We start from the raw sequence: 16,461 nt of genomic DNA on the forward strand, positions 1-16,461 counted from the left end.
GCCCTTGCAAAGCAAGGGGCAACACTACTTAAGTCTCAGAGCAAGTGACGTAACTGATTGAAATGCTACTAGCGCGCACCCGCTAACTAGCTAGCCATTTCACATCCGTTACACGACCGTAAGGTGCTACAGATGGTAGTGCATATGGCACAGTACATACCTGGGGCCGAGCTCCCTGCCATCCAGGACCTCTATACCAGGTGGTGTCAGAGGAAAGCCCTAAAAATTGTCAGACTCCAGCCACCGAAGTCATAGACTGTTCTCTCTGCGTTCTCTCTGCTACCGCACAGCAAGTGGTACCGGAACACCTAGTCTGGGACCAAAAGGCTCCTGAACAGCTTCTACCCCCAAGCCATAAGACTGCTGAACAGTAAATCAAATGTCTACCCTGATTAATTGCAGGACCCCATTTTTATTTGCACTGACTTTCTTGCACTGGCTGTATGCACACTCACTGGACTCTACCCACATACTCACACATACTACACTGACACTCCAATACACACACACTATATATGCTCACACACCTTTAACACACATGCACATTTGCGCCACACGCACACTCTTTCACATACGCTGCTGCTACTCTCTTTATTATCTATCCTGATTGCCTAGTCACTTTTACCACTACCTACATGCACATATTACCTTGAATACCTCAACTATCTTGTACCCTTGCACATTGACTCAGTACTAGGACTACTGTATATCATCTCCTTATTGTTATTTTATTGTGTTGGAATTTTTGGCTGACTTTTCTTACTTTATAACTCTGCATTGTTGGGAAAGGAAGGCTCATAAGTAAACACGTCACGGTTAAGTCCACCTGTTGTATTCAGCACATGTGACAAATACAACTTGATTTGAATAGGCTCAAATGAACAGCAGCAATGGGCTACGTGGATGGGCGTTCAGATCAACTCGAAATCTGGCGCCACGTGAAAGAAAATAGTTCCCCATTCAAACCGTAGCCCCTTTAGCATGATCCAAAACTATCTCTGCCTCTGTTTCAGGAGTAAACTTCAGTAGTCGAATAGAAGCGGTGTGGCCTGAGGAGGGATGGTGATAGGATTTGACAAGCTTGCCCCACTACCCCATTCAGTCATCCATTGAAAGTATTCCCCTTTGAATGAGGGGTGTACTCCGATTCTGTTGCAAAAGTTTCGTCTGTTGCAAAACGTTTTGCTACAGAAATCGTTTACTCCAAAATAAAAACCTTTTGCAACGAAAACGAGAGTTTCTATTGGATAAATTCAGGTAGGCCCGTCCCCGTTTAGGTCCATTTGCTCTGTTTGCTTCCGTTTGGTTGTTAAACGGTAAATGGTTTCCGTTGCGAGACGTAGGCCTAATGAATACACCCGGTGGTGCAATCATTCTTCCAAAACGTTTTGCCACGGAAACTTTTTACTCCAAACGGAAATACCACGAGAGTTTCCATTGGACAAATGTATGTAAATCCCTCCCCGTTTCGTTCTGTTTGGTTCCTAGTGAATACACCCCTGGAAATTGTCTTGGTGTGTGCTGCTGTCTATTTCGCCCATTCGTGCACAGCCCGATTAGGGTGGCTAGATTGATACATGTGTGTATCACATTTTTACCATCGTTATATCTTATGCCTTCTATTTTTCAACACCGGCTTCTCATCGGAAACCAAACATCTAGCTTGGGAGAGAAGATTTGCAGTCTCGCCAAACAATGAGGTAAGGGCGTGGAAAATCTGATCTGTGCACTTGCCTGTTTTGTTTCGATATTCTATAATGTTACAATTTCGCGTTTGCAACCTTGATGTTAATTGTCATGATTATATATTTTTTTTATAAAGGAACATATTGTAGCCTAACAATGGTAGAATTTCGCGTGTCATTTATTTTTTTCTTCTCAATGACATTTCTCAACAAAAGAGGCTACGAACATGATTTATGGTTAGGCTATGCACATGTGGGGCATAGCATTAGCAAAATAGTGTGAATGTAGACTACCGGTGTTTTATACCTATCTGATAAAACATGACCATACTCAGGCTGCTGCAGATGTAGGCCTATTTATCATATTTAGACGACTGGTTATAGCCCGCCCCATACAGTGTAGTTTGTAGCCTATCTCAAGGGAAAAATATGTGCAATGTCACATTTTCTCCAGTAGCCTAGATTATCTCTCTTTCAGCCTAGTTATGGTCCAAACGTAAGCTTCTTATTATACAAAATTCTGATTAAAAACAACTCGCTGTGGCACTTTGCTAACTCAACTTCTTGAAGATGTTGACACTGAGATGACACTATGGCCTTGATAATAGGATGTAGGCCAGGAATCATCAACTAGCTCTTGATCATTCATGACTCTCCGTTCCATTACATTACACATATGAGTCATTGGACGAAGGCATTTTCTTTAGGGGGGAGTTTTAAGAGTCGCGACGCTCGGTCTGAACATTAACACACATCGCTTGAGGTATGGTTTTGGAAGCATAAGGACCGTATCTTTCAATAAATCATTTTCGAAAACAAAAGGTTACCTTGATGCACACCTTTTTATAGAGTCAGGGTTCCCACACTGCAATATTTTCATGTTTAAAGCGCTTGTTTACGGAAAACAGACGACTGACTACCTGTGCAATTAGCTACCTGCATCTCCGAACTCCTGTGTGTAAACTGTGTAAATAGAATTGACTCCACAAACGTGTTGTCACTGAGAAATACTGTCTGCTGAAACTGTGTTAAAATCGGTTAAAACCGTGTACAGTAAGTGTGTATTTTGCATTTGTGAAATTATTTTGATGTTATTTGAAAGTAGATGGATTTGTTTATATATCCGTACCACAATTGAGAATCGGTTCACGTTTAGATGGTGTATTTTGGCTGTTTTGGCTTCCTGAGAGCCAATTCGCCGCTTTAACAGAACATGTAATGTCCTTGAACTAAAGAAGTATCGTTAGGCACATTTAGTCCAATATTGGGTTAATCATCAACTAGATTCAGCCGCAGGTCGATTTTTTTTTTCTTGTGTGGATGGTCAGGGGCCAGAACATAATTACAAATAACTTGTACACTGCAAGAAGCCCAAACAAATATAATATTTGACTAAAACATAATCCTTTCAAACCTTGCTTACATTTGTATACGATCACCTTTGTCTCTCTGTGCTGCGTGGGAATACTTTGGAACAGATTTCCTAAATTAAATTCACTTTGAACCAGGGAGGTCACTAGGGCCAGGCTTTCGTGGCTTTAGCACAAAATAATTTTGGGTCAGCCCTGAATCTTTGGCGCTGCTGCTATGGTGTACATTTTTTTTGATTGCGCCACTTAGAGCTATGGTTCTGTGAAACTCCCAAATTCATCCAACCTTTATAATCCGCCACTTTTCAGAATGGTGCCATGTCTAGCAAGATCACTTAATGATTCATTAGTATTCTACATAACAAACCGATTATAATAGCATGATAAGGTTCGGCTACTCTTATACTAAAAACATCATGTCATTTCTTGTTTTGAAATGTTGAATATGCTTTGAAACAGAATACAGGTGGCTGTGTTAAACTCCATCTTCTCTAATATTCAATTAAACCGTAGTTAGGCTGATTAGCCTACATCATTCAAGAGGATCGAAATGCATATTTCCATGAAATTGGTTGGGATCAAATGGTTGGCATACATGCAGCATGGATGTTTCACCTGTACAATTTGAAGAATAATCATTCAAGATTGACAGTGATCATTTATAATAAGGTAGGCCTAATTTTGTGTTTTAGGATTTAAAAAATATAACATTTTCATTGTGCCACATGTGGACTTAGGCAATCATGCAATTTGGATGATGCATTGTATGTATATTCCAAAAATTATTTTATTCAATGGGCTACATGTCGGGACCAACATTCATTCAGAAATGATGACGTAATAATAATAAATAATTGTCCCCTGGTAGGCTATCTAAACAAACAGCACTTCACCACTGGTTATAATAAATGTCAATAATAATAAATGTAAAACAATTGCCATGTGTGGTCAACTGATAAGTCCAGCACTGTTTTGATTGGGACAGTATCATTGCACTACTTTGGGACAAGCATGGGAACTCTGATATATTTATCAAGTAATGTCAGATTTTTGTTTTCACTTCATCGCAGTTTGGATATTTGGTTAGAATTAGGCTGGGAAATCTTAGCTAAGTTGAGGTGAGTGATCATTAGTCAAACAATTATAAGCAATGCAGATCTTCTCTACACACACATTACGCCTATAGCTACTTAATGAGCTTCCCTGATGTTTTCCTTTTCTGATGCATTTCAGTCACTTAGCCTACTTATGCAAATACACATTTTTACACTTTTCCCATACACTATTCAAGTCATTTGACATCTTTGTAGGCTAGGCTACTTGCTCATAGATCATTTAAAATATTATTGTAACAGGACAACCAACTAAATAACCTCCACATGGGGTTACTGACCACAATCCATTGAATTAATAATAAGTGTTGATTATTTGGCCTTGTGGAAAATTGCTGTAGATTGTGTTTTGTCACATTGCGAGCGCATAGCCCTACAGTCGGGAATCCCGCAATTGTGCAGCCCACGTAGCAAATATCAAAAATGCTGATTGTTGAGATGTGGCTGTCAGTGAACAGTAGGCTGCCGCTAAAAGGTCTTTTGCAATATTTCAAAATACAATTGCGGGAAAAAACAGTTTGGATATGTGAGTGCCAATGGAAAGTTGGTGGACTAATTTCCTCCTCATATTGTGTCCACGCTTTTTATAGGCTCTTTATAGGCTGCACTTAAGAAATGGGTGATTGATTTCATTGATCTTAGTATGTCAATGTCAGAGTAGCTTGTAATTTTGGTAATTTGTGTGATAGATAAGATAATATTGTAATGTAAAATGATGTCGAATTGCAGGCAATTATTTTATTTTAGAAAAGGCTATTTTTTTCTTGGACCTGCAAACCCCTCAGCCCCTGGTCTTCAGGACTGATCCACAAAATGTTATGAAACTCTGGTGACGGCCCTGCTCGGAGCTGATTTGCTGGTGTCTTTAGTCTTTTATAAAAACATTTTTATTTTTTAGCTCTGAAAACTTGGGGTGACAAATAAAATCGCCCGCAGGCCGCCCGTTGGGGTACCCTGATGTAGGCTATGATAACATCATAATGCAAGTGTGTGCAATTGCTTTTCTTACACTTAATGTATTTCTTACATTTAAGTCATTTAGCAGACGCTCTTATCCAGAACGACTTACAAATTGGTGCATTCACCTTATGACATCCAGTGGAACAGCCACTTTACAATAGTGCATCTAAATCTTTTAGGGGGGGGGGGGGGGGTCAGAAGGATTACTTTATCCTATCCTAGGTATTCCTTAAAGAGGTGGGGTTTCAGGTGTAGGCTGAAACCCCTCTCTCCTGTTCTTCACAACAGGAGAGACAAAATGCATTCGCGTTGTTATACAGAAAGGAAATAGACGTGTCATTGTGCAGTGTGCACCTATCCAAGCCAGAGTGAGTGAGTGAGGTGAGTGTGTGTCTCCCCCATAAGGTTGGACCTCAGAGGTCAGGTCATCCTTTAGAGTTCATTACTATCCCAGCAGCTGTGGTGTAATGGTGTGAGCAGAGACCCTCTCTCAGCCAGCTATAGAGGATGAATGCAGAAGCCTAATCCCAGAGGTATCAGCGGAGAAGGCCCCAAAGCTCCCCACCAGAGTGGGAATCAGGTTCCATTAACACTCATCCTTGATTACATGACATCATGTGCAGACCAATGTCATAACCCCCAGGAAATGCTGCCAGTAAATGAAATTCAACCTGATGGACATGTCAATAGATAAAGTAGTAGATGGATGATAACTCTGTCTGAGAAGCAGGTATCTTGTGATAGGTACAGTTTCCTGGATACAGATGAAGCCTAGTCCAGGACTAAGCTTAAACAGCGTCCAGGAAACAGTCCCAAATGTCAGATTTAGTCAACCATCTATCTACTGATGCAAAGTTCGCATCTGCTGTTTTCAAGAGAGGGGAAGAAACCTAAAAGTAAGGAAGTACAAAGGGTGAAACAGAGGCTGAGAGAAGAACTCATGCTAATGTGTAAATGTTAAAGTTACTTACAATATAGTAAACTATCCCATATGACTCAAACGATCACTTTGCCATTTAATAAAGGCTTCATCAACTTGACTGAAGGGGATGTATGGAGAACAGACAGATGGGAAAGGATGAGGAACACAAGGCTGATTGTGAGAGATGTCAACACATTAACTTCACTTATAGCTGCAGAGTCTTTCAGTGTGTGGCTGTCAATGAGGTGACCGTGGTTAGTCACACACATTAAAAATAGCTGTCACTCATGCCTCTCCTCGGGACTGATGGCTCTCTCTCTCACCCGCACAGACACCTCTGTAGTACAACAGACACAGTCTCTCATGCCACTATACACTATTATGGACACACAATCACACAAAGGGTGGGGGACATTTCTGTCAGAGTTGATACCACATTTCCAGTTATTTCTAGCCAGGGCTTGAAGGTGTGAGGCGCTTGAATTCAGTCTTTCTATTTTTAAATCCATCTTGGTTCTCTATTTCTGCCTATGTGTATGAGTGTCTCTGTGCCTTCGGTTTTTATGTTATTATAGTGATAGCCTATATATTGCTAGCTTGCTAGGTGAAAAGACACTAGTCTATTACTCGCTATCCGTTATAGGTATATACAGAAAGCCTGTCTTTCTTGAATTGTAAAATAAGGTTGAAGGTGGAGCTGTGAGTGTTTGTATAATGCTCTATAGGTTGGAATATTCTGTGTCTGTCTGACTTCACTCTGAAAACAAATAAATGCATAGTCTGTGGCTGAAACACTGTCACACCCAGGCCACATTCATTGTTGTCCTTAGGAGTTGGCTATACAGCACCAACAGACCAGTGACTTGGCTAGAGTGAGTCAGGGTGTGAGTTGGCTCATTCAATGCTAGCTATGGTTCCTTTTTTTGGGGTGAGCCTCAATACTCAGAAGTGGCTTAATCTCCTTGTCTCCTCTCCTTATTCTGCACCGATCTGAAAGTATTGAAGAGGAGTAAATGCAAGATGATGGATGCTCTGCCAGGGTTGTGTTCAGTACGCCACGCAGCAGAAGACATTTAAAAAATGTTTTGCAATAGAAACTCAAATGAGAACTTCTTATTGGATATATCCAGGTAGTCTATCTCTGTTTCAGTCTACTTTCTTCTGTTTAGTGCTTAAAAAACACAAACCAGGTATTTCTAATCCAGCTTTCTGAAATGCAGATGAAAGGAAGGAGCTAATGAAAGGAAACCTCTTTAAACTATTAGAAACGATCTTGGAAACCTCTACAAATGTATTATATCATGAGATCTTTGACTCACCCTTTTAGAGGAACGATGGTGGCCAGCTGGTTTCTGTTACCTCAGTGCTACAACTAATGACAACCATACACATCAATCATACTATTTTATGACACCTTTATATAACCCACCTTCTATATCCCCACTTGTAATATAAATATATATATTTATTTGAAAGCAATTTTGGTGCATTGTATTAACTTTGGTTTATTACAAACTATAGTTGTCAGTATCAAGGTTATTAGGTTACAATGGCTTTGTTCATTTCTAAGGTCTATTGATGAGGTTTATGACTAAAGTGCATGGAGATGGAATTTCCTTATTCTAGAGGCAGGCATATAACTATCCGGTGTATAATATTGAACAAAAACAACAACTCAATATTAGGAAGGTGTTCTTAATGTTTGGTTTACTCAGTGTGTTTGTTTTATATATTTAAGAGCTGATTATAAGAGCTGATGCTAATCCAGTGTTTGAAAGCATTCCCCAGTGAACAAGGCACTGGAGTGAAATGTCCCCTAGTAGGTACAGATCTAGGATCATATCTGGACCTAACCTTAACCATCAGTGGGGAAAATGCAAAACTGACTCAAGATCAGCATCTAGGGCAACTTCACCCGAATGCTCACCCAGTGTGTTTGTTAGCATTCATTCCCCTAGTGAGCAGGAAGTTGCAGTGGCACCAACACTGAATTTGTGTCTACACTCCACTCATCGCATGTCTCATTCTGTAGCCGCTCCATCAATTATTTTCACACCTCTACCACCATCTGGCAATGTCTGTCTGTCTCTGTCAACTAGTGTCTGACTGTGCGCACGTGAATGTGTACTTCCTGTCTAAGCTTAGACACGAAGACGAGAGCGTGTGAAAATTATGATAATATTATGACCTCTCAGTAGCATACAGCACATTTGGCCTTGGATATGTACTGAGCAGAATGCTAAATGTGTCAGTACTCGTAGATTAAGTCAACACTGTAGTTTAGTCAGGCTCTCTGATTTAGGGTCTTTGTGTTTTAGGGTACATTGAGAGAACTGAAAGTAAGCTCTAAACACACTTGTCGCTATTCTTAGACACGTTCAATAACTTTAGTGGCTCTGCTATTGTATGTGGGTGTTTCAATTACCTGTGTGTCTTTGTTTGTGTGTCTCTGTCAGACTTTCTATGCAGCACTGGTGTGTGTGTAGTGTGTTTGTGTGTGACCTGTGTTTGCTGTCACTGCTGCAGGGCTGGACACACACACACACAGTGTCCACAAGCACCATGGGTTCTGTAAACAAACTCAACCCCAGATACAGAACAACTCCTATAAACCGAGAGAGGTGGAGGGAGGGAGGGAGATGTGGGTGAAGACAGGGAAAATGGGTTGAGTTGAAAGGCACACACACACGTGAGGAACAGGAATTTGCACTGCCTTTAGGTAGACCTGAGCATCAAATACTGTTTTTAGTCTTCAACCCTTTCATATCTGACTGCATATTACAGTTGCATACTGTTGTCACCTTGTTCTTTTTCAGATAGCCTTTTAGGTTAAAGGGTGTCTCCGAAACAGTTATGCAGTCATGTCATGATTTTTCATTAAAGAACCTGCAGAATTTAGGTTATCATAACTTTTTTTGTTTATCACTTTACTCAATCAAATGTGTGTCAGATAATGTAGCATAATAGATGGCAGAAAGTCTCTGCCTAATTGAGGTAGATTGAAATAAGATTAAATCCCACCACCTCGGAACATAATGCCTTGTGTGTGCCTGTGTGCATGCTTTTTGGGTGTTTTTTTGGGGGGGGGGGTGCATATCCTGGTGTGCATTTGACGTTTGCACCTTTGTGCCTGTGTGTTTACAGTGTGTATGCCTGTGTGTTTGCAGTATGTGTGTTTGCAGTATGTGTGTTTGCAGTATGTGTGTTTGCAGTGTGTATGTTTACAGTGTGTATGGATGTGTGTTTGCAGTGTGTATCTTTACAGTGTGTATGCCTGTGTGTTTGCAGTATGTGTGTTTGCAGTGTGTATGCCTGTGTGTTTGCAGTGTGTATGTTTACAGTGTGTATGCCTGTGTGTATGTTTACAGTGTGTATGCCTGTCTGTTTGCAGTGTGTGTGTTTACAGTGTGTATGTTTACAGTGTGTATGGCTGTGTGTTTGCAGTGTGTATCTTTACAGTGTGTATGCCTGTGTGTTTGCAGTATGTGTGTTTTTAGTGTGTATGTTTACAGTGTGTATGCCTGTGTGCTTGCAGTATGTGTGTTTGCAGTGTGTATGCCTGTGTGTTTGCAGTATGTGTGTTTTTAGTGTGTATGTTTACAGTGTGTATGCCTGTGTGCTTGCAGTATGTGTGTTTGCAGTGTGTATGCCTGTGTGTTTGCAGTGTGTATGCCTGTGTGTTTGCAGTATGTGTGTTTGCAGTGTGTATGTTTACAGTGTGTATGCCTGTGTGCTTGCAGTATGTGTGTTTGTAGTGTGTATGCCTGTGTGTTTGCAGTGTGTATGCCTGTGTGTTTGCAGTGTGTATGCTTACAGTGTGTATGCCTGTCTGTTTGCAGTGTGTATGTTTACAGTGTGTATGCCTGTGTGTATGTTTACAGTGTGTATGCCTGTGTGTTTGCAGTGTGTATGCCTGTGTGCTTGCAGTATGTGTGCTTGCAGTATGTGTGCTTGCAGTATGTGTGCTTGCAGTATGTGTGCTTGCAGTATGTGTGCTTGCAGTATGTGTGCTTGCAGTATGTGTGCTTGCAGTATGTGTGCTTGCAGTATGTGTGCTTGCAGTATGTGTGCTTGCAGTATGTGTGCTTGCAGTATGTGTGCTTGCAGTATGTATGTTTACAGTGTGTATGTTTACAGTGTGTATGTTTACAGTGTGTATGTTTACAGTGTGTATGCCTGTGTGTGTTTACAGTGTGTGTTTACAGTGTGTTTGCAGTATGTGTGTTTGCAGTATGTGTGTTTGCAGTATGTGTGTTTGCAGTATGTGTGTTTGCAGTATGTGTGTTTGCAGTGTGTGTGCCTGTGTGTTTGCAGTGTGGATACCTGTGTGTTTACAGTGTGTCAATGCTAGGCAAGCCAAGGGCACTGAGCCAGACCATATTAGGCAGCAGTTTGTGAGAGCAGGAAGTGTTCAGGGGTCGGATTCCCCGGGTCAGGAAGTCAGGGATTGTTTCATGTCTCACACTGCCGAGGAGGAAGTAGCTCAGACTTTCTCACACGCGTTACTGTGGCGACGCCGCGTGTGACCTTGCATGGTAGCAGAGTCTGAGAAAGAGAATCCACAAAGGCACACTCTGAAAGAGATTATCCAATACATTTGTATACTTGTTATCCAGTAGTTGTTAGTAGAGGTCTTCGTGGACTATACCCGAAGATCCGATCTGGGACCCAAGCGGGTCCGGATCAAGAGTTCTAAATAATGTCACGGGTCGGACCTGATATGATTGTCACGGTTCTCGGGTATGTGTAATTTTAACTGACTTGTCCTGAAGGACCTGTACAGATACATACGTGACTGATACAGTTGTGAGGGAGAGAGAGAAGTTGTATAATTGATGCTGCTGCTCTTGCTTTTCATGAGAGTGGCACGTGTAGCTTGTTTATGTTGGCCAATCATAAGTCATCAAAGCAGCAATAGGCTACAGTAATAGAGCATCAAGTTAGGAGATGCCTAATCAATGGAAAACTTAATTAAAAGTTAAAGTAGACGGATAGGCTACAATGAACAAGAGCCAACAGGTAGGCTGCTACTTAATATTCTGAATGGAGTTGTTGTTTGTAACTGTAGGACGAGAAACCGCATGCTGCTTCAATTAGTCTAGCTAGCTAGCATAACTAGCTTCTCCCGATTTTGATGCAGTCAAGACCGGTACTATGTAATCATATTGGATGACAAATAACCTAGCTACTGTATGGCAGCTATTAGTCTACTAAAGTGTGAGTCGGCTTGGTTGGTTGCTGTATCATCTCTCCTCCCGTCCTCCCTGCTCACCGTGTCACTCGCTCACACTCACAGTAGCCTACACACATAGCATGGCCCCTCACCTCTCTCTACCTCCTCTCCCTCAAGCTTTATCAGCTCCGGTTAATTAAGTTGCCTAAAAATTCAGCTGCTTCCCTCACTCAGATAGACCAGGTCTATACGGAATGGATTTAGTTGTCCTCGGGTCCGTTAGGAACGGGTTTCCTATATTTAATTTATGCATATTGGGTCCGGGTGGGAAAGCCCCAGGTACATTTCGGAACATGTCAACATTTTTGGACTAGAGGTCAAGGCCTTTTAGTTCTTAGGGCTGGGACGATACCAGTATTGCGATATTCGTTTGCCTACTCCCTCACATACACTTTGCCTACTCCCTCACATACACTACACACATATATATATCACACACACAGAAGTATCTGGACACCCCTTCAAAATAATAAATAAATAAAAATGTATTTCACCTTCATTTAACCAGGTAGGCCAGTTGAGAACAAGTTCTCATTTACAACTGCAACCTGTCCAAGATAAAGCAAAGCAGTGCGACTAAAACAACAACACAGACTTACACATGGGATAAACAAACGTACAGTCAATAACACAACAGAAATATCTATATACAGTGTGTGCAGATGTAGTAAGATTAGGGAGGTAAGGCAATAAATTGGCCATAGTGGTGAAATAATTACAATTTAGCATTAACACTGGAGTGATAGATGTGCAAGTAGAGATACTGGGGTGCAAAAGAGCAAAAATAAATAACAATATGGGGATGAGGTAGTTGGGTGGGCTATTTACAGATGGGCTGTGTACAGGTGCAGTGAACTGCTCTGACAGCTAATGCTTAAAGTTAGTGAGGGAGATATGAGTCTCCAGCTTCAGTGATTTTTGCAATTCTTTCCAGTCATTGGCAGCAGAGATGAGTGGATTCAGTTATTTCAGCCACACCCGTTGCTGACAGGTGTATAAAATCGAGCGCACAGCCATGCAATCTTCATAGACAAACATTGGCAGTAGAATGGCTCATACTGAAGAGCTCAGTGACTTTCAACGTGGCACCATCATAGAATAGCACCTTTCCAACAAGTCAGTTTATCAAATTTCTGCCCTGCTGGAGCTGCCCAGGTCAACTGTAAGTGCAGTTATTGTGAAGTGGAAATGTCTAGGCACAACAACAGCTCAGCCACGAAGTGGTAGGCCACACAACCTCACAGAATGAGACTGCCGAGTGCTGAAGGTCCAAACTGCTGTAGTGGTGTAAAGCAGGCCACCATTGGACTCTGGAGCAGTGGAAACGCAATCTCGGGAGTGATGAATCACGCTTCACCATCTAGCAGTCCGACGGACGAATTTGGGTTTGGCGAATGCCAGGAGAACGCTACCTGCCCCAATGCATAGTGCCAACTGTAAAGTTTGGTGGAGGAGGACTAATGGTCTGGGGCTGTTTTTCATGGTTCGGGCTAGATCCCTAAATTCCAGTGGAGGGAAATCTTAATGCTACAGCATACAATGACATTATAGGTGATTCTTTGCTTCCGACTTTGTGTCAACAGTTTGGGGAAGGCGCTTTCCTGTTTCAGCATGACAATGCCCCTATGCACAAAGCTAGGTCCTTACAGAAATGGTTTGTCGAGATCAGTGTGGAAGAACTTGACCGGTCTGCACAGAGCCCTGACCTTAACTGAAGAGATGGCGCAGAAGAACATGGATGATGTTTTACATTCTCCCAACCAATTATGCTATTTTTTTTACTTATTGTGTGCATAATGTTGCTGCTACTGTCTTATGACTGAAAATAACTTATGGACATCAGAAAAGCGATTTATGCACTGCGGACAGGAATACACTTTTTCCTTTTAATGAGTCCGACAAGAAGGATATCCTGCTTTCACTGGAACAGGCCCAGATGCACACCTTTTGCTTGAAGAAAAGACGCCGGAAAAGGGGACTCAGATCGAGGATCTTTCTTAGAATCCGGAGGCGAGCAAGTACTCCCAATGCCTTCCATTCTTCTTGCTAACATGCAATCATTGGAAAATAAAATTGATAACCTACTATTAAGATTATCCTACCAACGGGACATTAAAAACTCTAACATCTTATGTTTCACCGAGACGTGGCTAACGAAGAGACGGACAACATAGAGCTATCAGGATTTTCCATGCACCGGCAGAACAGAGACGCTATCTCTGGTAAGACGAGGGGTGGGGGTCTGTCTTTTTGTCAATAACAGCTGGTGCTCGATGACTAATATTAAGGAAGTCTCAAGGTATTGCTTGCCTGAGGTAGAGTACCTTATGATAAGCTAAAGACCACATTATCTACCAAGAAAGTTCTCATCTGTATTATTCGTAGCCGTCTATTTACCACCACAAAACGAAGCTGGCACTAAGACCGCTCTCAAACAACTCTATAAGACCATAAGCAAAGAATAAAATGCTCGCTCCTAATGGCCAGGGACTTTAATGCAGGAAAACTTAAATCAGTTTTACCAATTTTCTATCAGCATGTTAAATGTGTAACCAAAGGGAAAACAACTCTGGACCACCTTTACTCCACACACAGATGCATACAAAGTTCTCCTCCGCCTTCCATTTTTGACAAATCTGACCATAATTCTGTCCTCCTGAATCCTGCTTAAAAGCAAAAACTAAAGCAGGAAGTACCAGTGACTCGCTCAGTACGGAAGTGGTCAGATGACGCGGATGCTACAATACAGGACTGGTTTGCTAGCACAGACTGGAATATGTTCCGGGATTCTGGACTTCCTGACGGGCCGCCCCCAGGTAAGAGTAGGCAACTGCCACGCTGATCCTTACCACTGGGGCCCCTCAGGGGTGTGTACTTAGTCCCCTCCTGTATTCCCTGCTCACCCCCTAATCACCGACAACGATGAGACGGCCTATAGGGAGGGGTTCAGAGAACTGGCAGTGTGGTGCCAGGACAACAACCTCCCCTTCAGTGTGAGCAAGACAAAGGAGCTGATCGTGGACTACAGGCAAAGGCGGGCCGAACAGGCCCCTGTTAACATTGACGGGGCTGTAGTGGGTCGGGAGTTTAAGTTCCTTGGTGTCCACATCACCAACAAACTATCATGGTCCAAACAGACCAAGACAGTCGTGAAGAGGGCACGCCAAAACCTTTTCCACCTCAGCAGACTGAAAAGATTTGGCATGGGTCCCCAGATCCTCAAAAAGATATACAGCTGCGCCATCGAGAGCATCCTGACCGGTTGCATCACCGCCTGGTATGGCAACTGCTCGGCATCTGACCGTAAGGCACTACAGAGGGTAGTGTGAATGGTCCAGTACATCACTGGGGCCAAGCTTCCTGCCATCCAGGACCTATATAATAGGTGGTGTCAGAGGAAAGCCCATAAAATTGTAAGAGACTCCAGTCACCCTAGTTATAGACTGTTTTCTCTGCTACCGCACGGCAAGCGGTACCGGAGTGCCAAGTCTAGGCAAACCAAAAGGCTCCTCAACAGCTTTTACCCCCAAGCCATTAGACTGCTGAACAAATCATAAAAATCGCCACTGCTACTCGCTGTTTGTTTGTTACCCATGCATAGTCACTTCGCCCTCACCTACATGTACAGATTACCTCAACTAGCCGGTACCGGTGCCCCCTGTATATAGCCTCGTTATTCTTATTGTGTTACTTTTTATTATTACTTTTTATTTTAGCCTACTTGGTAAATATCTTCTTCTTGAACTGCACTGTTGGTTAAGGGCTTGCAAGTAAGTATTTCATGGTAAAGTCTACACTTCTTGTATTTGGCGCATGTGGCAAATAAAGTTTGATTTGATTGGAACTCCATCAAACACCTTTGGGATTAACACCAACTGCGAGCCAGGCCTAATCGCCCAACATCAGTGCCTGACCTCACTAATGCTCTTGTGGCTGAATGGAAGCAATGTTGCAACATCTAGTGGAAAGCCTTCCCAGAAGAGTGGAGGCTGTTACAGCAGCAGGACCTCAAACTGCGGTGAAGGTTCACCTTCCAACAGGACAACGACCCTAAGGACACAGCCAAGACAACGCAGGAGTGGTTTCGGGACAAGTCTCTATTTCCTTGTGTCCCAGCCAGAGCCCAGACTTGAACCCGATCTAACATCTCTGGAGAGACCTGAAAATAGCTGTGCAGAATGGGAGTAACTCCCCAAATACAGGTGTGCAAAGCTTGTAGCGTCATACCCAAGAAGACTCGAGGCGGTATTCGCTGCCAAAGGTGCTTCAACAAGGTACTGAGTAAATAGCCTGAATACTTATGCATGTGTAATATTTCAGTTATTTTTATTTTAATAAATTTGCACTCATTTCTAAAAACCAGTTTTTGCTTTGTCATTATGGGGTATTATGTGTAGATTGATAAGGAGTGTTTTTTGTTTTTAATCAATTTTAGAATAAGGCTGTAACGTAACAAAATGTGGAAAAAGTCAAGGGTTCTGCATACTTTCCAAATGCGATGTATGTGTACCATGTCATTGTTCTCTTCTCTCGCTGTGTTGCGTGTGCATCTTTCTAGCTGTCACTCAAATTGATAGGGGCCTGGCCCACGTGGGGGAAAATGTCGCAGCACAGATTCCAAAAAAACAGTGCTAAAAAGTCGCTCGTGACCGTATCTGTTTACTGTAAAACATTGCTTCGTAAGCTCTTTTAGGCATCCTGAAGTTCCTCATCTTGCTCTTACTGCCATAAAGCAACATCGACAACAAAGCAATGTCCACAACAGTGAAGAAATGGGCTCTCTCATTATTTCCTTGTTGAGGATGACTGAATTAACTCCTTCCCTCTCTCCTCCATCTCTTTCTTCCCCTCCACACACTCCGTTTCTATCCCTCTTCATCTCTCCTCTTCATCTCTTTATCTCTCTGCCACCCTTTCCCTGTTTATCTCTCTCTCTGTCCCTCTTCTCTACCTGTCTATTCCTTTCCCTCTCTCCTCCATCTTTCTCTCTCAGTGAGTCCAGTATCTGCCAGGCGCGGGCCACGGTCATGCTGTACGATGATGCTAACAAGCGCTGGGTGCCAGCAGGCACAGGGGGCCAGGCCTTCAGCAGGGTCCAGATCTACCACAACCCCGTGGCCAACACATTCCGAGTGGTGGGACGCAAGATTCAGGCCGACCAGCAGGTAACTAGTGTACA

At 42.5% G+C, this 16,461-nt stretch overlaps 1 protein-coding gene across 2 annotated transcripts in view; it reads left to right on the forward strand.

The window, feature by feature from the left end:
- Positions 1-1,462: 1,462 nt before the first annotated feature.
- LOC129868171 (vasodilator-stimulated phosphoprotein-like) overlaps positions 1,463-16,461 on the forward strand; it is a 53,227-nt gene continuing 38,228 nt past the window's right edge. The window contains exons 1-2 of one of the 2 annotated variants that reach the window (XM_055941878.1): positions 1,463-1,700; positions 16,276-16,447. In XM_055941878.1, coding sequence (XP_055797853.1) covers positions 1,696-1,700; positions 16,276-16,447 — 177 coding nt within the window. In that variant the 5' untranslated portion in view covers positions 1,463-1,695. The remainder of the gene's footprint in view (positions 1,701-16,275; positions 16,448-16,461) is intronic. The other variant, XM_055941879.1, reaches the window with a different exon arrangement.

This window comes from Salvelinus fontinalis, chromosome 13 (genome assembly GCF_029448725.1).
Source record: "Salvelinus fontinalis isolate EN_2023a chromosome 13, ASM2944872v1, whole genome shotgun sequence".
NCBI lineage: Eukaryota > Metazoa > Chordata > Actinopteri > Salmoniformes > Salmonidae > Salvelinus > Salvelinus fontinalis.